The sequence below is a fragment of the Gymnoscopelus braueri genome, assembly GCF_963280865.1.
Source record: "Gymnoscopelus braueri genome assembly, chromosome: 15".
NCBI classification, from domain to species: Eukaryota; Metazoa; Chordata; class Actinopteri; order Myctophiformes; family Myctophidae; genus Gymnoscopelus; species Gymnoscopelus braueri.
This window is the reverse complement of record NC_137620.1, coordinates 26,555,418-26,577,356: the sequence shown is the minus strand read 5'-3', so window position 1 is coordinate 26,577,356 and position 21,939 is coordinate 26,555,418. Positions and strand designations below refer to the sequence as shown.

Genomic DNA, 21,939 nt, shown 5'->3' with positions numbered 1-21,939 from the left:
GGCCTACCTCCGCTGTCAATCACAGAACAATTAGCGAGGACGCTGATTGGAGAGTTCATGTTATGAACTCCGCAGAAACGCCCAGACAGGCCTGCAGGCCAGACTCACTCCTGATATCAAATGGAAATGAGATATCCGGAGGGAGGGGTTTACCAGGCTATTGATCACTACCATGCATATTGTGTCAGAGATCTATTCAAGAGCCATCCATGCTCTCAGTGGATCTGAGCTTTGAAGTGTAATACTACATCACAGTCTTGGATTTTGTAGGATTTTGTTGTTGTTGTACATTTGCATTCAGGCTAAAAATATCCCAATCAGGTTCACCATCAAAACACATGGAGTTTACTATTGACAAATAAGCGTGTAACGTATTGGCATTAAACCAGAACACAGTGTGGTGATTGACACAGATAAAACGGAACACAAAGTAAAGGAACAGGTCCTGAGCTTATTCCTGTTCTTGTAAACATGCAGGCACTGTGCAGAGCAAAGCGTTGTGAGTTGTAAATCTTGTTATTCGTGTTTGCATTTCACTAGGACCTAGGCCTTATCTAACTTCCCTATTTTATTTTTATGTAACTCGACCTATAACGGAGAGCAGGGGTGGCTGTTCAGGTTACAGTAATAACAACATGTCACTGGAAGCTGGATATTATGTGTTTTTCCAAAACAACTGTTGGGTAATATCTGCAGATTCTGGTGGTTAACGATTGTTGACCGAATGTTTGAAATGCTGCTGACATGGTGGCTTAAGATGTATTTATATTTTGTCTATATATTGTTTAAATTTTGTCTTAAGACGGTGTCGCTCACTGAATAAAATACAACAAATACAACAAAGGCTTTATGAGTATGATTCTTACACCTCAGTGCTTTGCATGGACATCTCCCTTCTTCCAATGATCCCCAAAACATGCTCAATTCTGCCTTGATGTCTGGGTCAGTGTACAGTATATGTGTCATGTCACAAGTGTGACAAAGTCATCTCCCATTGACTTGTGTTAACCACTTAAAGCCAGTGTTTTATACTCTGTAGCACTTATTTGTTATTATTATTATTATTATTATTATTATTATTATTATTATTACTGGTATTATTATTAGTATTATTATTATTACATCCTGTAAATCGTTGACTGGGGTCCCCCAGGGCTCTATACTTGGTCTCCTCCTTTTTTTGCCTGTACACCAAATCTCTTCACTGAAAATAGCCAAACTACAAGCTCTCATAAGCTTGTAGATCTGCTATTTTTGGTGAATTGTTGCCTATTTGATTTGATAAATGTTCACTAATTATGACATGCCCAGAATACGGACGTAAGGTTCACGTGGTTGCAGGGCCGGATCTAGGCATGGGCAAGGGGGGGCAATGCCCCCCCAAATGCCCCTTTTTTTTTTGACGGGGGGGCTTGTGAAAGTTACATTTATGTCATGATATGAAATGTGAGCTTACCATAATCAAAATAATCCTTAATCATATTCCATCATGTATCATTGCACAATTCAAATAATCCTCTGCCCTGACTTTCCATGGGCAGTGTTGCCAGATATTACTACTCCTAAACAATAGGAAGCAGTATTACACAAACAGCCGGAAAAAACGCAAAAAAACGCAAACATTTTTTTCGCCGCCGAGGAAGCCGCCCCCCAGCATTTCTTAATGCCCCCCAATTAATAATTTCTGTATCCGGCCCTGCGTGGTTGAATTAGATCTGTAATTAACAGGTTGGCAATGCAGGTGACCATTGTACAGTATGAGGGAAAATCTTCACAATGAGCTTTTTATAGCCCAAGTCGTATTTGTGTCAGGAACACAATGTGTCGCTACATTATGTTCTATGTGTGGATAGGGGTTGCAGATTGCAGATCGGAATGCAGTGTGACCTGCCAGGCATATTAGAAGTATCTGCGAAGTATAGGCCGAAGTATAGGCCTAACCACTTTACTGCTCGTTGGTCCCACACATGTACGCACACGCACGCACGCACACATGCATGCACGCGCGCGCGCACACACACACACACACACACACACACACACACACACACACACACACACACACACACACACACACACACACACACACACACACACACACACACACACACACACACACACACACAATTCAATATTGCAACTATAAAGTTTCAATAGCCTTTAATATGCCAACCTAGGCATAATTTAATTGGACCAATGCTACCCTACTGCCCTCACAGAACGAATACAAGACAGGTGGGCGCCATATTTTAGGATAACTGGGCACCTGGAGAGGTGGGCACCAGGACAACTGGGCACCAAAACCATCTGGGCACTAGGGACATGTAGGCACCTGGACAAGTGGGCACTTAGGGGTGGAGATAACTGGGCACCTGGAGAGGTGGGCACCGGGATAACTGGGCACTAGGACGAGTGGGCACCTGGACGAGTGGGCACCTGAATTAGGATTTGTATCCTCAAGTGTTTTTTAACGAGGTCAAAGGTACAATATAAGAGTTTATTTGACAAAATAGTACTGAGGTTCTATCATTTTATTGTGTACTGTTTAGTTATGTTATGATTGCTGAACCGCATTCAGTTCAGCAATCTTTAAAGTTTGTTTCCCTCTATCTTTTAACAGTAGGCTACAAATTGTTTATTTTTTTATTTTTTTATTTTAAGTGGGCTACTATTTATCTCCTTTTTTTCTATCGTTTTATAGTGTACTGTTTAACTATTTTCTCTATCCTAACATTGATCATTTGACCATTATTTGGTATCCTTGTATTTTAACATTTTTGCAATTTGTTCTATTTTTAACAGTACTTCTATTAAAACAAATACACTCTAATATTGTACTTTGAAACTCTGTAATAATGTACTTTTGACTATTTTGGCAAATAAACTCTTACATTGTACTTTTGACCTCGTTGTTGTGTTGTGTTTGGGGATTTAAAGAACAGTGGGTTAAATATCACTTACCAACAACAAAGCATCATGCTATGTAAACACGAATCCTAATTCAAGTGCCCACTTGTCCAGGTGCCCACATGTCCTGTCCCTAGTGCCCAGATGGTTTTGGTGCCCAGTTGTCCTGGTGCCCACTTCTCCAGGTGGCCACTCGTCCAGGTGCCCAGTTATCTCCACCTCTTAAGTGCCCACTCGTCCAGGTGCCCACATGTCCCTAGTGCCCAGATGGCTTTGGTGCCCACCTCTCCAGGAACCCACTCATCCAGGTGCCCAGTTATATCCACCCCTAAGTGCCCACCCATCCAGGTGCCCACATGTCCCTAGTGCCCAGGTGGTTTTGGTGCCCAGTTGTCCCTAGTGCCCAGATGGTTTTGGTGCCCACCTGTCCTGTTACCCTCAGAACCCTATAACTTCACTCTCTCTCTCCCCGGCCATCCGCCTGAGGCGGTGGTCGTGGTACTGGTTTACTTACAGCAGGCTATGACCCCCAAGTGGAATTTTTTTCCACTTTCAACATTTGAATTTCATGCATCATTTTCATTCACAACCTGTCCCTCTTTCTGTCATTGTGCTCTATAGTCCCTCAAGTCCACTTGGGGACTTTCCGGAAGATTGTACCCATCTCATTCTACTGGGTGACTTCAACCTTGCAATGCACCAAGGAGGCCAAAAACCTTGGTGTAATTTTTGACTCGAATCTCAATTTTAATACACATTTCTCCAACATCACAAAATCTGCCATCTCCCAACTAAGGAGCATCTTGAAAATTAGGTAATTAATTTCATTTTCTGATGCACAAACTCTCATTCATTCCTTTGTCACTAATCACCTGGACTATTGTAACTCCCTTTTTTCCGTCTCCCTCAAAAAGCTATCAACCGCCTTCAACTTGTCCAAAATACTGCAGCTAGGGTTCTTACTAGAACCAGAAAATTTGACCATATCACCCCTGTTCTGGCCTCACTACACTGGCTACCTGTGGTTTTAAGAATTGATTTTAATATATTATTGTTTGTTTTTAAATCACAAAACAGCCTTGCACCTGCCTATATTTCAGACCTTTTGTCCCCTTGCATCCCTTCCCACAACCTTAGATCATCAGACCAGCTGTTGCTCGAGGTCCAAACATCAAACCTGGTTACAGAAGGGGATAGAGCATTTGCCGTCAGGGCTCCACTTTTATTGAACAATCTTCCTCTGGAAGTCAGACAAGCTACCTCACTGGCCATTTTTAAAACTTGTCTAAAGACCCACTTTTTTAGAATGGCTTTTAACTAGAGCACTCTAACTATCTGAAGACTGTTTTTTGTTTTGCTTTCCCCACACTGTCTGTTGTGGGTTGTGTTGAGAAGCACTTTGTAAACTTTTTTTGCTATACAAATAAAGATTATTATTATTATTATTATTATTACGAACCACAAGTATCTTTATTGTTACTTATCTTCTTATCTCCTTCTCCTCCTACCCATAGACATGGTAATGTATTGGACCCAGTGTTCTCTAGACTCAGAGCCTACTTTCCCTCACCTTTCTGATACTCCCGTTCATGTCTCAGACCACCATTTTATAACCCTTTCCATCATTGCAATGAAAAATCCATTATTTGTGATTAAAATTGTGTTATGGTTTTGTATAGGCAACACTCATAGATGCCTTCACAGGAGCTTGGTTCCCACTGGCTCCCACATAGCTCAAACCCTGGGCCTAACAGTGTTACACACATTTGGAACAAAATTCTTCAATAACAATAGTCAGAAACACTGATAGTGTGCATGTATTTACCAAATAATAGAATTGTCCATATCTGATACGTTTGTGAAAAGGGTATAGTTTCTGGTTACGCTCTGTTTTTCTCATGTGAACATTCTGTGGTTAAAACCTAATTTATACCTCAAATAACAGATCTTTCAAAAGCTGTTATTTCCGGTGAGTGTCGTCACCGTGACGAGTAGGGATGCAAGATGCACTGATATGTCCGCCACATATCGGTATCGGGCGATATTTGCCGGTGTCTGTAAATATCGGTATCAAATTAAGTTGACATATTTATCTGTTGTTGGGAAGCATACATTTTTGCGCTGGCTATATTGGTGTGGTTATCTGCAGCCTATCAAGCTGAAAATTCTGAACAGCTATTTTTTTATTAAAAAATCAAAAACATGGGGGCACGGTGGCGCAGTCGGTAGCGCTGTCGCCTCACAGCTAGAAGGTCCTGGGTTCGATTCCCGCCGGGGACGCTGTGGGCACTGGGGGCGTGTCTTCTCCTCCGCGTCATCAGCGCCCATACCCTAGGTGGGGTTGGCGAAAGGGCCTACTCTGTGTGGAGTTTGCATGTTCTCCCCGTGTCTCCTAGGGTAGTTAATACCCTCACAAAAACATGTAGTAATCCTGGTCACTATACCGCCTCCCCCATGACAGCCGGGGCGCCTGATGGAGGGGAAGGGAACTGGTTGGAATAACGTGTTCCTTCCACGCGCTACGTCCAACCAGGGAAACTCCCCCCTGTCAGGTGACAAGAAGGTCAGTTGGCTCTCATGCCTGAAGGAAGCATGAGCTCGGCCCTGGCCTCCCTACTGTGGGGTGACAGGTGTAATACTGGTGTAGGGCTGGTGTAGTGCCCAGGATCACTTAGGAAATTGGCACCGGGTGAAAAAAATGGGTTACAAAAATCGCGGGATAAAAATTTAGAAAAAAAAAAAAAAAAATCAAAAACATAGGCTACATGTAGCTAATCACACAGGCACCTTTTTTTTACATGACCCCCAACTCATTTGGTTGCATGGTAGGGTAACACCACTAACTTGGCGCCTGTTTTGTGGTGTTCCTAAGTAAGATGGAGTGGGTGGGTGTGATGGACCATTATGTCACTGGTGGCCAATAATAGTTACAGTGTCTCTTTCTAGGTACTGGGGTGGGTGTGACGTACGGTCCAAAACTTAACTGTTGTTGGGCCCAGCCCAGAAGAAACAGGGGCCCTACTGTTTCCACCATGAAGGACACACCCATACACATAGGCACATATGCAATTGCAAACATGCACTCTCTCGCTCTCTCTCTCACACACACACACACACACACACACACACACACACACACACACACACACACACACACACACACACACACACACACACACACACACACACACACACACACACACTGCGTGTACACGCACACAAACGTACACATGGAACCGTTTAGCGCTTTCCCCTGCCACTGTTCAAATGCCCCCAAAATAAACAGTTGAAACAGATCTTAACAAGTAAGGCCAGTGATCCCCATTAGAAATAGGCGGCGTGACGCAATGTAATGCTGGTGAGAGGTAGTGGGTTTCAGATGTTTTAACCAGCTATACAGTATGTGGTTTATGTGTGAAGTGATGCTTTCATTTGAGGGACCCTATCATGTAATGGGCTTAAAAGATGATGGAATATTGGCTACCAGAGACAGACAATTCACGTCACAAATATAATCCCCTTCAGATTCAATTGAAAAAATATGCCACATTATGCTTTAGCAAAAAAAAAAAATCTAATTCTCCGACACATGATTGTCAACAAGGTTATTAGATTTAACAAAAAAAAGTAAAGCGTGAAAAAAACATCTTAATAGGTGACTGACAACAAAAAAAGTACAATTTGTCAACACAATTAAGGATGAGGAGGCATTATTGCATTTGTTTAATGAAAGTTAATAGTCAATTGTGTTCAAATTGTAATACAGTACTATGAACCTCCCATAATGAAAAAAGTAAACTGAAACTATTTGTTAAAAATACCCTTTCTCTTAGGGGATTCACCCACACTCTTTTCTCCTATAGGACTATGGGGACATTATATTTTCCCATGGCACTAATGGCAGAGCTGTGGATTCAAACAATGGGCTGGCAAAGATTTGAGTAAAGTAATTGCCTTGTATATTGGAAAACAAATGACCTTTGATCAGGTTAGTAGATATAATGGAACCCACTTCATTAATACCTACTACAGATAAAGAGGAGCTCCATAATATCACAGACCCACTCCTTAGAGGAGCCACCCATGTCTGCTTAAGAAAGGATCACTCTAAAAATAGTATCGAGATCACATCATATTCAAGGCCAGTTGTCTGTAGGCTATTTTATGATTCGCTACAGCAATCAAAGGAAATTGATACATTAAAAGACAGCACCGGAAAAGTACTATAGCTATTAATATAGTATTATTAATTATATAATGTTGTCTTCTTCTTTTTAGAAAAAAATATCAGATGTTGTGGTGGTTTGGGGGGGGGGTCAAACTCAAATGTCAATCTAAACAATAAAAAACTAAACTGAAACTAGCAGCACTCTGAATTAATCTGAATGAAACCAACTGAATTTGCAAGACAATAACCTTGATTGCCTATGTGTGTTTGAAGGTGATTCGTTGCGTGGTGGGAGTGGGGGGAGAGAGAGACCGCGAGACCGAGAGAGAGAGAGAGAGAGAGAGAGAGAGAGAGAGAGAGAGAGAGAGAGAGAGAGAGAGAGAGAGAGAATATTGCATTCCTATTATCATTATCTGAAACCGCAACTATCTTGTTTCCAGTGTGTTGTCATCCTCCTCCTCCTCCTCCTCAGGTCTTCAGGCGCAGTCACATAACATGGGCGCGCACTCCACAGCAGTGGTGGAAAAAGTACTCATTTTTTTTACTTAAGTAAAAGTATCAATACTGCAATGTAGAAATATACTCTGTACAAGTAAAAGTCCGGAATTCAAGATTTACTTGAGTAAAAGTACAAAAGTACATTGGCATCAAAATATATATATATATATTTAAATATATATAATATACTTAAAGTACCAACAGTAAAAGTACTCATTATACTCATAAGTTTTCAAATGTATAAAAATCTTATAAATAAAAATAGCAGATCTAGCTCACAATGCCTTGCATGGCAACTTGTGAGCTTGTGGATCTGGTATTTTCAAATTGCCGAAATATAGGGCTGAAGTGGTTAGTGTGGCTTCATGGCTTGTAATAATAATAATAATAAAAATCCACAAAATAACAATGTAACTAAAGCTTTCTAATAATTGAAGTGGAGTAAAAAGTACAATATCTGCCTCTGAGATGTAGAGGAGTAGAAGTAAAAGTACTGGAAATTGAAAACACTCCAGTAAAGTAAAAATACCTCAAAACTGTATGTAGGTACAGTACTTGAGTAAATGTACTTAGTGACGTTCCACCACTGCACTCCAGTCAGTGCCCAGGGACGACGCGCCCACGCTGTTCAAAAGCACAGCTCCGCACCGCCTTTGAGTCATTCAAGTCAAAGCCACATCAACGAGCGTCACACACACAGACAGACAGACACACGTCAACTGCCTGGTGAATAAAGAACGATCAGCGAGAGAGCTTTCATTTCCCCGACTGCTGCCACGTTTGTGCCGTCATTTAACGCTGATCCCCATTGTTTGTGGGGGGACAGACAGGGACGGGACACACAACAAGACATCATCACCAGCCCACCAGGCAGCGATTAGCGAGAGAGAACCAGACCTGTTGCGTGGATTGGAACGATCGGACGCGCTTTAGCTGACTTGTGTTATTGATGTTGGATATTTTTAAAGCCCGTCTCCTGCAGCGGCAGCCACCTTATTGTTGCACCACCTGTCCACCTGGCTGAAGGCACAGCAGGGAGTCTCCATGACACTGTGGCCAGGTAAGACAACACTGCTTAATTTTGTATTTTATTCTATTTTATTTTATTTACTTTTACATTATTATTTTTTTTCTTCAGGTAAGACACTTTTTGTTTTGCTTTAAGCCCTTCTTCGTACCAGTGGTGAAAAAGTATTCAATTGTTTTACTTAAGTAAAAGTATCAATACTGCAATGTAGAAATACTCTTGAAAAAATTACTTAAGTAAATTACTTAAGTAAAAGTTGTTCTTAAAGTCTTACTCATTACACAGAATGTCCCACACAAGTTTTCAAATGTGTAAAAATCTTTTGAAAATGCGAGGCATTGTGAGCTTGTAGATCTGCATTTTTTTTTCAAATAGCCAAAGTTTAAATAGGGCTGCAGTGGTTAATGTTATGTAATAATAATCAAAATCTACAAAGTAACAATTAACTACATTTTTTAAATAATTGTAGTGGAGTAAAAGAACTATCTGCCTCTGAGATGTAGTGGAGTAGAAGTAAAAGTACTGAAAATTGGAAATACTCCACTAAAGTAAAAAATACCTCAAAATTAAAGTTACTTTCCACCACTGCTACTGACAAATCAACACATTCTCAGTCCCAACTCCCAGCTTGTAGACCTCACTCAACTCCCAGATATAGGCCTATATGTATATATATAGCTTGTTTTCACTTTTTTATTATTAAAAAAAGGACATTTCTTTTTTTAAATGTAATGAGCGCAGTGTCCAGTTTTGTGGCCAACAACCTGAGATTAACGGAATATTAGCCTTATCAACTCCATACCTGTGTGTTGTAATGTTGAGGCATTTAAAGTGTCTTAAAAGCACTAAAGTTTTGATTGAAAATATTAGAAGCTTGTTTAGAATACTGTGTTTTGACTATGTTATGTGCTCTAGGTTACAATGAAGGTCAGACCTCATAAACTGATAGGCCTATTTCCCAGTATTCCCACCCCTATCAAAATTCCCCTTGAAACTGTGAGTTGGCTTTACCGTTGACATTATGTGAACAGTCGGGATTAAATACCACTGTTGGAGCTACTGTGCACCTATCTACTCAGTTGACAGTCTTGTAGGCAGATCTGTAAAAAAAAACTTTGAGGCATGATAATGATTACAAAATAACTGTACACTGTAAATGTACAATAACATGTAGGCCTACACATAACTGTACATTTGTATTGATAGAATGTACACATGTTCAGAGATACAGCAGATAGGGACAGCAGCTCAGTATTGTATCTTTATCCGTACCTTTTAATTGTATTGTCTGGTGTACCATGAAGGTGTCAGACATTACGATTATTGGACTTGTCTCTGCCATGGCCCATGGTTGTCATGTTGGTGTGTGTGGGAGTAATATGAGACTGTCTGTGCTCCTCCTACATGTCTGTGACCTAAACATGTATATGTGTATGTCTGGGTTTTGGGTCAGACCATGCTTTAGTTCAGCTTTCTCTTTGTGACGTGACACACTCACCAAGGCATGCCATTGTTTTTAGGAGAAATATTTGGCGGGGAGCGCAAAGCTGTTTCCTGTGCAGGGGGCTTGACTAACAATGGCCACTACCTTTAGAACAGTCGGCGGTTCTCTCTAAGTCACTTCTGAGGCCGTTTGTAGGATGTTGAAAGAATGGCCTACAAAAGAGAAAGGGGAAAAAATAAAATTTAACACAATGGCTGTACCGACCAGAGGAGAGTGTTGAAGTTTTTGGAGGGTCAAAGACAATGGGGGCAGCTGTGAGGATTGCATAAGACATTAGTTGGTGAGGTCACATAAGCCCTAATGTGTGGAATGCACTTGACTGTGTCCACTCTCTCACGAGGACTTGACGGAATCTTCAAGATTCTCGTGTATCCCATGACTTTAGGTTCTCTCTTAAAGAACTGAAATGGGGTGGTGAATGGTGATAACTTTATTCCTAAATATATTAGACATCCGTTGATGCTCCATAAAAAAGACTAGGGTAGCCAATGATCTTAACCAAAGTCTGTGCGTAAGTGCATGTCTCAAGGGTTCATTCCCGTCAACAAAAGCCCAGGCCAAGCCCGCTCGTTAATATTTAACGGCTGGTGACTGTGGTAAATTAATATTATGTGTGGATGCGTCACTCTTGTCAGCTGGCCTTTGTTTTTCTGCACTGTGGTACACTGGTACAGTGCCAGCCACTTTTGTATTGTGGAAATATGTCCCCATTTCCATAAGAGCAACTGGTCAATGTCAAACCATTCAATGAAATGTTATTCAATAAATTAGAACATTTTCATATCTGAAGATTAACTACTAATATTTATGTGCTATTTTCAGCACATAATTCTTCATTGAAAATGGGCCTGCTGCTAACCTCAGTTTCATCCGTTTTATTCCAGATAAGAGTGGTGGATGCGACGACACTGCATCTGTAGAGGAAAGGCAGACCAGTGGAACAGAGCCTGAGGAGGATCCATCCACCTCAGCTGGCCCAGAGCTGGCCTCTGAATCTTCCCCCAAGTCCTGCCTGAAACGCACCATGGCTCTCAGCACCCTCCAACTCATGCAGACTCTTAAAAACTCCCCGGCTGCCCTCCGCCGCCGCTTCCTCCGAGACCGCACCGAGTCGCTGTCCCACGGCGACCCGCTCTTCAAGGTCCACTACCTGGGCACGGAGAAAATCTTCTCCCTGGATCGAGAGCAGGCAGAAAACGCTATAGGCCATTTGCTAGAGGGCACCGGCAACGGAAAGAAGCTGGGCAAAGACCATGCCCTGGTGGTGCGTCCGAGGTACGTGGAGGTTAAGGAGCTGAGCACAGGCCGGCAGCTCACCAAGACCTACCTGCAGGACATTGCCTACTGTGCCGCTGATTCCAACAGACCCAATGTCTTCCTGTACATCTGTAAGAAGCAAGGGCAGCAGCTCCAGTGCCGGGTGTTCTGGTGCAGCCGGGCAGAGCGGGCGAGGGACATGACGGCCTGCCTGGGACATTCCTTCCAGCGGGCGCTGAGAGACTCGCAGCAGGACGGCTCAGCTACTCTCCCCCTGGGAGAGGTGAAGGGGATGGAAGACCTGCCCAAGACCCCTACAATGCCCAAGAGCTGCACACTCCCCACCAGTCTAGGAAAAGGTGAGCTTTCTCCATAAGAATTAGGCTTTGAGCGATACATGGTAATATTGAATATTGCAATACATTCTGTGATACTATTTCAACGATAATGCAATGTAATTTAGAACTAAATGGATGTTATACCCTCCCCCCCGTGTAAAAATTCACCTTAAATTAAGTCTGGATTTGTCTGTAGCTGTATGATGAGATCAAAGGTTATTCCCTCAGGGAGACTCGAATGCCCGTAATAACCATTTTGAATGCCACCATATGCCTTCATTTTCACCAACTGACTGTACTGACTTTGTGTTTTTTTGTGTTTTAAGTTCGCTGGAAGAAGAGGGGCTCGATGTCTCACAGCCCCCTCAAGGCCATCACTAGAAGAGGATCAACTTCAGACAGTTGGAATTAAATCAATGCCCTGAAGACATGGGGCCACATTAACCTGATCTAAATCTCAAGCACCACAACACTGACAAGGGAGGGAGGGAAGGATTAACAGAAAGAGGGAAGGAATGAGGGTGGGATGAGTCCACACGTGGACATCTGAGGATTGCAGGGACATTTCTGTAGCCAGTGACTTGATGGACTTGAGAGCTTTGGAAGTAGCAGCATCAGCTGTTGACGTTTGCGAGTAGGCAAACCATACGGTTGGCTGATGGCACAAGAGGCTGTTGACAGCTGCCATTATTCACGTGTCAACAGCTACTAGCAGACTTGTGGCTGACTCTAGACCACTTCATTTCCACTGCCACTAACGATGGCTTATTGGGTCGAAGAGTCTGGTTGACCAAATGACCGATGAAAGAGACAAGTGGTGTGAAGCTAACGGGTATATCACCAAAACCAACAATGTTACACAGACAGGACAAAGCCAAAACTGGATCAAAACACAGCCAAAACTAGATCCAAACAGACATACAGGACTTAGCCAAAACTGGATACAAGCAGACATACAGGATTTAGCCAAAACTGGATACAAACAGACATACAGGACTTAGCCAAAACTGGATACAAACTGGGTGCTGGTTTTAAAGATTGTCTTTTTTTTTTTTTACATACATTAGCGAAAAGTCATGTTGACTTTATTAAAATCTTCCACCCTTTGGCGCTAGCAAGCACCGTTCTCTTAAAATGTACAATTGAATGATTTTCATTTCAGCGTTAACCTAAACGTGGCAGATACAGTAAACTGTAAAATCTGGAGTGCTAATTTACCTCTGAAGTAAAAAACAGACCTGTAAGGATTCCTTTTCTTACTTTCAGAGATTTAAAAAAAAAAAACACTCCGGATTTTACTATGTATTTGTCTTGGCCCAAGTCACAGTATAGTGTGAGGAGTTGCAGAAAAATGTCTGGGCTCTTATTTTCTTTTAAACAAAGGTCTATAGGATTGGTTTCTAAAGCCTGATTTATACTTTGTTGCACGCCGGTGTCTTGCATCGAAAATAGCCGATCTACAAGTTCACAACACATGGCAGTGGAGCTTGCAGATCAGCTGTTTTTGGTGCGAGACAAGATGCACAACCAAGTATAAATCAGGCTTAATGCTCACAATTCTTTTTTGACTTTCTTTGAGCACCTTCTGAATCACTTTATGATTTGCCATTTGCAACACTATCGTTTTGGCAATAGATCATCATAAATAATCAGTTCTATGTTTAGTTCTATGTCCGTAAAAGTTCATTTGTTTGCATTATAGTATGTCACGTGTATGACAGGCCTAGTTACTTGTGTACATAACCTGACAACCCACAGTGCAAACTAAATCCTCCCTTAAGCTATGTACTGTAGGAGCATCCTGCAAAAACAGGTTTTCTGAGTGATGGCCAATGTGATAAATTATTTGCATTTATGTGGAAAATCACTGAACCGTGTGCGTGTGTGCGTGCGTGCGCGCACGCACGCGTAGTGTTCCCACGTGGAGCCCCGATTTGGAATGTTCGGCCATGCACCTGCATTCTGAAATTCAAGATCTTGGATCTTCTCAAAGACTGAATGGAAAGCCATCGCTGACTTTATGACTTTGCATATTGTTAAGTATGCGCATGCCTGTTTGTTCTGTCTCTCTCTCTCTCTCACTCCTCACATTTTTCCATACCACGTCAGTACATTCCTACTGTGTAACGACAGCTTTGCGTTCAGAACCATTAACATGGTCACTTTACCAGAGCTGTGAAAAGTGCCCCAATTCTTTGTGACTGCATATTAACTGACAGATATAGGCATCACTGTGGGCAGGATTGCATAACATGGTCTCATGATAGCAACTGATTAAAGGTTTACAAATGTTACACAGGGGAGACTTGAGGGTAGACGAAGGCTGCCAGTAAACTCCTGAGTGTTTGTTAACTGAGTGTAAAAATGGACCCTTACAGGTCCACTTTTACACTCAGGAGTTGAGACCAGTAATGGCATAAGCTAAGCTAAGGAGTTCCACAGTAAAGGTGCCTATTTTTATTTTTTTATTCTTGACTGTGTCAATGTTTTTAATGTTTTTTTTGGGGGGTGTGTACACTGATGTGTCCCAAACTACAAACGGCACCGTCCCTAATGGGCTCAAGTGCCCGCTTTAAGTGTTATTTTATTGTCTGTGTACATTTTATGTTATCTGCATATTTAAATATGTATTCTATTGAATAGTAAAGTTTTTATACAGCAATGTTGTGTATGTTGTCTCGTGAATGTCTGATCTGGCTACAATGTTTCAAGTCCTGACTACAAATATCTGTCCAACCTGAACTTTGACCCATGTGCAGTACCACTACTTGATAAATGAGATGCATGATGAATGGAACTTGAGCACGGTTCCAAATCGGAACACTCACACACAGTTTTTAAAGAGTTATATTTGGCCTGATAAAAACAGAACTCTACCGTGTGTGCACGTGTAAGGGGTTGGGGTTGTGGAGGTCAGGACATTCAGAGAGGTCCTGGGATTTCTTTTCTTAAAGTCACGTGACTAATTTCCCAGGGTACAAGGTATGTTTTTAGTTTTTTTACATTTCAAAGACTTGGGTAATGGGTACACATGAGTGCTTCTAAACCCCTGGCCCCATTTGATTTTTTAATCTCTGGGACCCCAATCTACACCGTAAAATCCTGTGTTAATTTAACTGAGAGCGTATGAATGGAAGCAAATGGACCTGTAAGGGTCGGTTCCATTTGCACACTTCAGAGTTACAGACCTGTAAGGGTCTATTTGGTTCAATCATTTAACTTAGGTCTCCTGGAACCCCTCCCCAAGAACCCCACGCTACGAACCACTGCTGCAGAGTACAGACCAGTGTGAAACTACAGATCTTCAGATATTGTATTGAAAGATGCCTTGGCCCTTGTATAGTAGAACATGTCGAATATGGACATAGTATTACAAACACATTGGGTAACAAATAGAGCTACAGTAGATCAGTACTATTAAAAAAACTAAATCACACCACAAAACAATGGCATTCGACAGCAATTTAAGTGAAAGGCTTCTGATGACATTAACTTCCAAGTATTGGTCTGAATATACATGGAATGTAATCTCTCAAGACAGGTCTTCAATGCATTGGGGAAAAAAATATTTTATTTTAAACGAATGGATTCCCAGATTGCATGGAATGTGACCAAAGTTGTGTCTCAGTGCAGTTTTCCAAAGATTTGACTTGTCAGAAGCTAGCACTAAAACCCTTAAACCTCAATTTATGCTCCGTCACACAACGGCGTCGCTTGCCAACAAGAACAGATCTAGGAGTACAGATGAGGCATTAGTCATCCCTCTATGCAGAGGATATAAAGGAGATCCGTGGTCACTGTTGTCCAGAGGCATGCTCTGTTTCGGGCGTGTTATTGGGCCTGGTGCTCCGATGGAGTCTCTGGACCTCCAACAGTGACTGGACATGAAGTCGCCTCAGAGGCTTGACTTCCTCCACCACTGAAATGATACAGTACAAAAATGGACAAGCCAGTAAAAACGCTGGTGGTCATAAGCGGCTAAAGAGAAAGAAAAACAGACAGAAATAGATTGATGGACAGCCAGATAGATAGAGAGCAAAAGGGATGGAATGAAAGAGAAGAGGAGATGCAACGAAGTTAAGGAAAGAGAGAATTGAGTGACTGTAAATATTGTTCCTCCACAACAGCTCTAGAGCACCACCTGCTGTCTGTTTCTTACAATTTCACCTATACATGTCAAATGGCTTATCATTCATAATAATATTACCAGTTATGCCAGTTGTACCTTTGTCATAGTGCAACTCGTCGCTGTTTCCATAAACCACATACATCTCCAGGAAGTTGAGGAGGGCCCCTGTGACTACGAACCTCTCTGGGAGGAGAAGGCTTTTAACATAGCTCATATCCAGGGCAAAGGGGTTGGAAGGAGAAGGAATGGTGCACAGGCACACCAGCTCACTGACAATGTCCCACACACGTATTCCTAGATGGAGAGAATTGGGGGGAAACAAAATAGAGGAGTCTGCATGTTTTGTAAACAATGTAATCATGTACAGACCCAAAGATGAAGTGAAACAATAGTTTATACAGGAGCTTATATGCCAAAAGTAAATACAGCTTGTATACTTTGTTGATGAATAAGACTAAACCCTCACCACATGCAATCTAACTTTCATCTTTTCATGCCCCTACAGGAAATTGTATCTCACTATGGGTGGACTCAGACACACATCTGTAACGAATTCAGCTCGTGGAAAAATAGACCAATTATTGAATCTGTCAACATGGTCTCATTGAAACAATAACTGTCTACTTTTTAGGATTCCAGAAATTTTTTCCATACCTTGTGTTTGCCAGTCTGTGATGGACTTGAGTTTCATGGGTGTGTCTTTCACCATTGAATCGGTGCCTCCGATATTGACCAGGCGCTCGTGATTGGAACGTATCCAGGCATAGGGCCGTCCATATTTGGCGTAACCAGCCAATAGGAATAGAGTACAGTTCACTTCCTGGTGAGGGAGAGAGCAAAGGCAAATCAATGTGTATACCATATGGAATATTATTACAGTAGAAATGCTATATATGCACAATTAATGTTTCCATGGTCTGCAGTGTCTCACACACGCACGCACACACACACACACACACACACACACACACACACACACACACACACACACACACACACACACACACACACACACACACACACACACACACACACACACACTTCCATCCAATTTTGCCCAACTACAATACATTATCTAACATGGCTTATCTAAAAAAAAGCATTGCCACACCGTTAAGGTTAGGTATTTGAGTCTCACTGGGGCCACCCATGCTGAAAATGGTCTGAACATGTGGGATTTGTCCACCAAATGGCATTGATTAACTTGTTTTTGGAAAAAGGTTCCACCTAGGAGACCAAAATGAGTTGGAGGGTGAGCAGCTTACGGGCACTGCCATCTCTCTTTCACTGGGGGAGGCTGGGAGGAGATGGCCCTCACTGCCAGGAGCCCTGGGAAGAAAGAGAAAGAGGCAGTGGTGTAAGAAGTACTCATTATTTTCAAAATCTGTCAAAATCCTTCAAAAATAGCAGATCTACAAGCTTACAACACGTCGCAACACGTTGTGAGAAAAATATCAATAATAAAAAGAAAGAAAGAGAAGAGCTGAAAAAGAGAACATCAGTGTATGTACACGTGCAAATGATCTTGGTATATTATATATGTTACAGGGAAAATGGCATTCCAGGGAAATTGAAAGGGGTACGCTTGTTTTCATGCCCCTCATGCAATTCTGTAGAATCAACGCTAGAGGGCAATGCAAGCCAGACATGAGCCCCACACCACACACGCACGCATGCACAAACCAGCACGCACACACGCATGCGCACACGCGCGCGTGTACACACACATACACACACACACACACACTCCAGGGGGCGGGCCTGGCGGGCTATGTTAGTGCAGTGAGTGGCACTTGGGGCAAACGCAGTCCCCACACAACATCATTTACGATTCTGTGCCTATCGGTACATAACTCGGACGGCGCTTAAGTCGACTAGCAGACCATCGCCCGGTCGTCGCGGGCACTCGCGCCTGGAGGCGCTCGGGCGCGACTCCTCGGGCTCAAGGTCTGCTAAGTCGGAGCGCCTTCCGTCATGGTCCAAAACTATACTTTATCAGCGAAAAAAAAGTAGTCCGCGGTTGTTTGAAAAAGTAATGTCCCGAGCGGGAGTCAAACCCCGGCTCCCAGTGGTAGTGGGTGGGGAGTCCAATGATTATCGAAGTGCGCCACTGAGGCTTGTACTAGTGGTGCAAAGTAACAAAGTAGATTTACTCAAGTACAATTTTGAGGTATTCGTACTTTACTTGAGTATTTCTCTCATATTATCCATTTTATTTTCAGCGTTCCCCTAGTGTAGCTTCCTGGTTAGTATGTTGTTGTTGTGGTCGTCGTCCTCGCATCAAAGCCCCGCCTCGCAGCACCGCCCCGTGCCTATAAAACAAGCGCTCCCCTGTCAATTTCCCTGGAATGCCATTTTCCCTGTGACATATACACCAACAGCAACAGTATTCATTCAATCAATCAATGCTTGGTCTAATCCCCATTATGTCACATAAATACCTCTGTATAAGATGTAAAACGTGTTTTATTTCTCCACAAAATGTATTACGAAACCCCACAAGGAAGTCAATGACCCAGTAACTATACTTCTCTGTCGTTCTGGGAATTCTGTTGTAATTGCATATGATGATAACGATCATTATATAGATATATTTCCAAATGACTACAGGGAAGCTAGTATACAGTATCCAACACATTCACTTACATAACAGGTGTTATGTAAGTGAATGTGAAAGGCTCTTCCGTGTGTTACTGCATGACAAGGTGAGGCGTTAACAATAGTTCCACACCTCTGCCACCTCTCTCCGTAGCCTCGCCGGCTGATTCTGTCTCTAAGCGATATGAGGGCATAGCAGTCGATGCCATTGTGAGAGCTCCTATGAAGTATCTCTGTGAAACGTATCCTCCTTGGTGTCAAATAGCTTGTGTTCAGTTCCCACAATAGATCATGAAGAGATATTCTGTTTCCATTTACCTGGCCATTGTCCCATGCAAATATGTTCAGATTTGTAGGGGGAAATTCTGAGTAGGGGAGAGAAGATCATTAGCCTACTAACCAGATTTAAATTGTTGTCAACTTGAACTTAAGCTACAGTAGATATTGTATCTCGACATCCCCCTCAGCTTTAGTCACTTCACTTCTCCAGTTCACAATATTCCTCACATCCAGCTGTTATTAACACACATCAGAAGATATGGTCACTTCTAACAGTATCTTGGAACTGAGAAATGTCATATGGACCTATAGTGCTTCATTTGTAAATTATTACAGAGGGTACCAGAGCCCATGAGAGTGTGACAGGGTCTAGTGCCCAGTTGACCAGGTGCCCACATGTCCCTAGTGCCCAGATGGTTTTGGTGCCCAGTTATCCCCATTGCCCAGATGGTTTTGGTGCCCACCTGACCGGTTACCGAGTGGAATACTGTGTATGTTTTGTAATGATAATCTATATCGGCAAAGTAATCGGCAAAGTAGATAAAGTAGTAGTATAAAGTATTGCAGAAAAGTATACTCAAGTAAAGTAAAAGTGTCTCAACATTGTACTTAAGTACAGTACTTGAGTAAATGTACTTAGTACTTTCAACGACTGGAAAGAGGTGTGTGTGTGTGTGTGTGTGTGTGTGTGTGTGTGTGTGTGTGTGTGTGTGTGTGTGCGTGTGCGTGTGCGTGTGCGTGTGCGTGTGCGCGTGCGCGTGCGTGTGTGTGCGTGTATGCGTGTTTTGTGAGTGCCTGTGCCTGTTTTACCTACCGCCTGCATGTCTCTGCTCTTACAGTATGTTTACTTTTCTGGCGTGTGAACATATAATTCATTAGTTTTAGCTCCACCTTTACATGTCTTAAAAGTCAAACTTATTTAGGCAAGAACCTTGACTAAGAACACACTCACTCATATTTATATAAATGGCCTGGGGAGGTGTAGTTGCAGGGAAAACGTTAAACACACACACACACACACACACACACACACACACACACACACACACACACACACACACACACACACACACACACACACACACACACACACACACACACACACACACACCACAGTACACACACACACGTGTGTTGCTCAAGGCCATCTTGAGCAGAGTTTGTTGACAGAGTGGTGAGCATGTCTCATTTACGTCCATCACCGTCATCCTATACAGCAGGGTTCCACAAACCTTTTCGGCTCGGGACCCGTCGCATCGCGACAGGTTGTGAGCTTGTAGATCTGCTATTTTCACTACTTATGAAAATGTCTGGAAAATATTAATGAATAAATGAAATAATAATAATAATAAAAAGGTTAAAAAAGGGGATATTTACTGTATATATGGCCCATACAAAAGTTAACACTATGTTAACAAGACTAACTAAAAAACTAAAATCATAGAGAAAATATTTTTCATACATAAGACTAGTATTTTTGGTGGATATGAAATCTATCTTCCAATTCCTTTTAGGTGCGCCAATTCATCTATCTATCTTCCACCGCTTATCCGACCGAAACCGGGTCGGGGGGCAACAGTTCCAGCAGAGAGCTCCAGACTTCCCTTTCCCGGGATACATTAGCCACTTAATGCTGGGGGATTCCGAGGTGTTCGGAAGCCAGCGTTGAGATGTAATCCCCCCCTGTGGTCCTTGGTCTGCCCCGGGGCCTCCTCCCAGTGGGACGTGCCCAGAGGACCTCCCTAGGGAGACGTTCAGGAAACATCCGTACTAGATGCCTGAACCAACTGGCTCCTTTCCATGTGAAGTAGCAGCAGTTATACTCTCTCCCGGGTGACTGAACTTCTCACCCTATATAGCTACTGTGCCAGATTTAACTGTGAATTCATCTTTTAGAATGGCACGTTTTTTATAACACAATACCTTCTCTGACCTTTTGGAATCTCACCCCGGACAAATACACCATATTGCACATGGGAACTCACCTGCTCGCCTGCGGCTGGGGCTTGGTGTGTGCGTGCGGCTGGGAGTCCCGCTGCGGGCCTGGTGTTTCTCCAGGTAGGGGCGAGCTGGTGTGGCTGGCCAGGCTGACGGAGCTGCTACTCTGGGAGACGTCACTGCTGTTGCAGGTGCTGCCGGAGGAACAGGAGGTGGCCCTGGACACAGCGAAGCCGGGTGACCGCCAGCCCTGTAGCGGCAGTAGATGAGAGGTTGGGGGATGTGTACCCAGGGTTGAGATGGGTCAGGGAATATGTGTACCCTGTAAATCACTAAATAAATCACTAAAAAACAAATAAGTATATATATATGGGGCTTGGGGTGGCCCTGGTATGTAGAAGTGTAGCAAGTGTACAGGTGTGTGCACATCTAACAGACAGTCTATAGGTGAAGAGCCGTATATGAAAAGAAAAAGGAAATGTAATCTGTCTGTGTATAATACCATACTGTAGGCCTATGCATCAAATGAATAAAGGCATTGCCATTTGCGCCCGTCATGCAGGCTTGGATTTGTAGTACAGCACAGAACATTTTTTCTTATTTTCAATACTAACCAGATCCTCATTAACGATTGTTAGCAGCAGCTCTTCTCTCCCTCGAAGCCAGGGCTGGAAGTACCTAAAACCCTGAGCACAGGAAGAAGGCAGCGCTGCTTTAACCATCTGACTGCATGTTATGTTTTTCTTGCCCAGTCTCAGAACCCAGTACGGATGGAAATGCATTGAATTGACTTTAATGGTCAAGAAACAACCTGCAGTGATCCCAGTAATGCCAAGTCTGCCAGGAAGTGCTGCAGTCTCCTCCTTTGATCTCTCTCTCGCTTCTGTGCACGCACGCACGCACGCACGCACGCACGCACGCACGCACGCACGCACGCACGCACGCACGCACGCACGCACGCACGCACGCACGCACGCACGCACACACACACACAAACACACACAAACAAACAATGTATAATGAAATACAGAAAGTGGGTGGTAGATGATTGATTGATTGAATACTATTAACAGTTTGCAAATAGTACAGTTGTACGGGTTATACAATGGTGCTAAAAGGATAACACAAAAAGCCCTAATGGCTTGTTTCCATTGTGGTCCTGTGTATTCAATTCACCAAGACATTTAAAGAAACAATAATATACAAGACATCATCAACACAAGTAGCAATAAAAACATATATGTAGGCTACAGTAAACAGTTGGGGGGCTGGGGCAGATATTAAATCAAGTGCTTT

General features: G+C 42.8%; 2 protein-coding genes and 1 long non-coding RNA gene across 3 annotated transcripts; 1 reads left to right on the top strand and 2 right to left on the bottom strand.

Annotated features, from left to right (window-relative positions):
* Positions 1 to 8,251: 8,251 nt before the first annotated feature.
* LOC308102233 (uncharacterized protein) lies at positions 8,252 to 12,188 on the top strand. The gene is made up of 3 exons (XM_080451848.1): positions 8,252 to 8,633; positions 10,989 to 11,720; positions 12,026 to 12,188. Exons 1-3 carry the CDS (start codon positions 8,618 to 8,620, stop codon positions 12,109 to 12,111), a joined length of 834 nt encoding a protein of 277 aa, XP_080307974.1. The 5' UTR covers positions 8,252 to 8,617; the 3' UTR covers positions 12,112 to 12,188.
* A 3,219-nt stretch (positions 12,189 to 15,407) lies between these two features.
* Positions 15,408 to 18,094, bottom strand: LOC308102240 (uncharacterized protein). Its single transcript, XM_080451858.1, has 5 exons — positions 18,009 to 18,094; positions 17,094 to 17,157; positions 16,483 to 16,648; positions 15,925 to 16,122; positions 15,408 to 15,618 (listed from the first exon to the last, which is right to left on the bottom strand). Exons 2-5 carry the CDS (start codon positions 17,103 to 17,105, stop codon positions 15,494 to 15,496), a joined length of 501 nt encoding a protein of 166 aa, XP_080307984.1. The 5' UTR covers positions 17,106 to 17,157; positions 18,009 to 18,094; the 3' UTR covers positions 15,408 to 15,493.
* A 2,649-nt stretch (positions 18,095 to 20,743) lies between these two features.
* LOC308102245 lies at positions 20,744 to 21,538 on the bottom strand. The gene is made up of 3 exons (XR_013934622.1): positions 21,455 to 21,538; positions 21,258 to 21,329; positions 20,744 to 20,893 (listed from the first exon to the last, which is right to left on the bottom strand). It is a non-coding gene; the product is annotated as an uncharacterized lncRNA (long non-coding RNA).
* Positions 21,539 to 21,939: the final 401 nt, after the last annotated feature.

What these genes read in the sequence shown, in the direction of transcription:
- LOC308102233 (XM_080451848.1), top strand. An exon ending in CCCCACCAGTCTAGGAAAAG is followed by an intron (nt 11,721 to 12,025) that starts GTGAGCTTTCTC and finishes TTGTGTTTTAAG; the next exon opens with TTCGCTGGAAGAAGAGGGGC.
- LOC308102240 (XM_080451858.1), bottom strand. An exon ending in CACAGACTGGCAAACACAAG is followed by an intron (nt 16,123 to 16,482) that starts GTATGGAAAAAA and finishes CTCTCCATCTAG; the next exon opens with GAATACGTGTGTGGGACATT. An exon ending in CGAGTTGCACTATGACAAAG is followed by an intron (nt 15,619 to 15,924) that starts GTACAACTGGCA and finishes GTATCATTTCAG; the next exon opens with TGGTGGAGGAAGTCAAGCCT.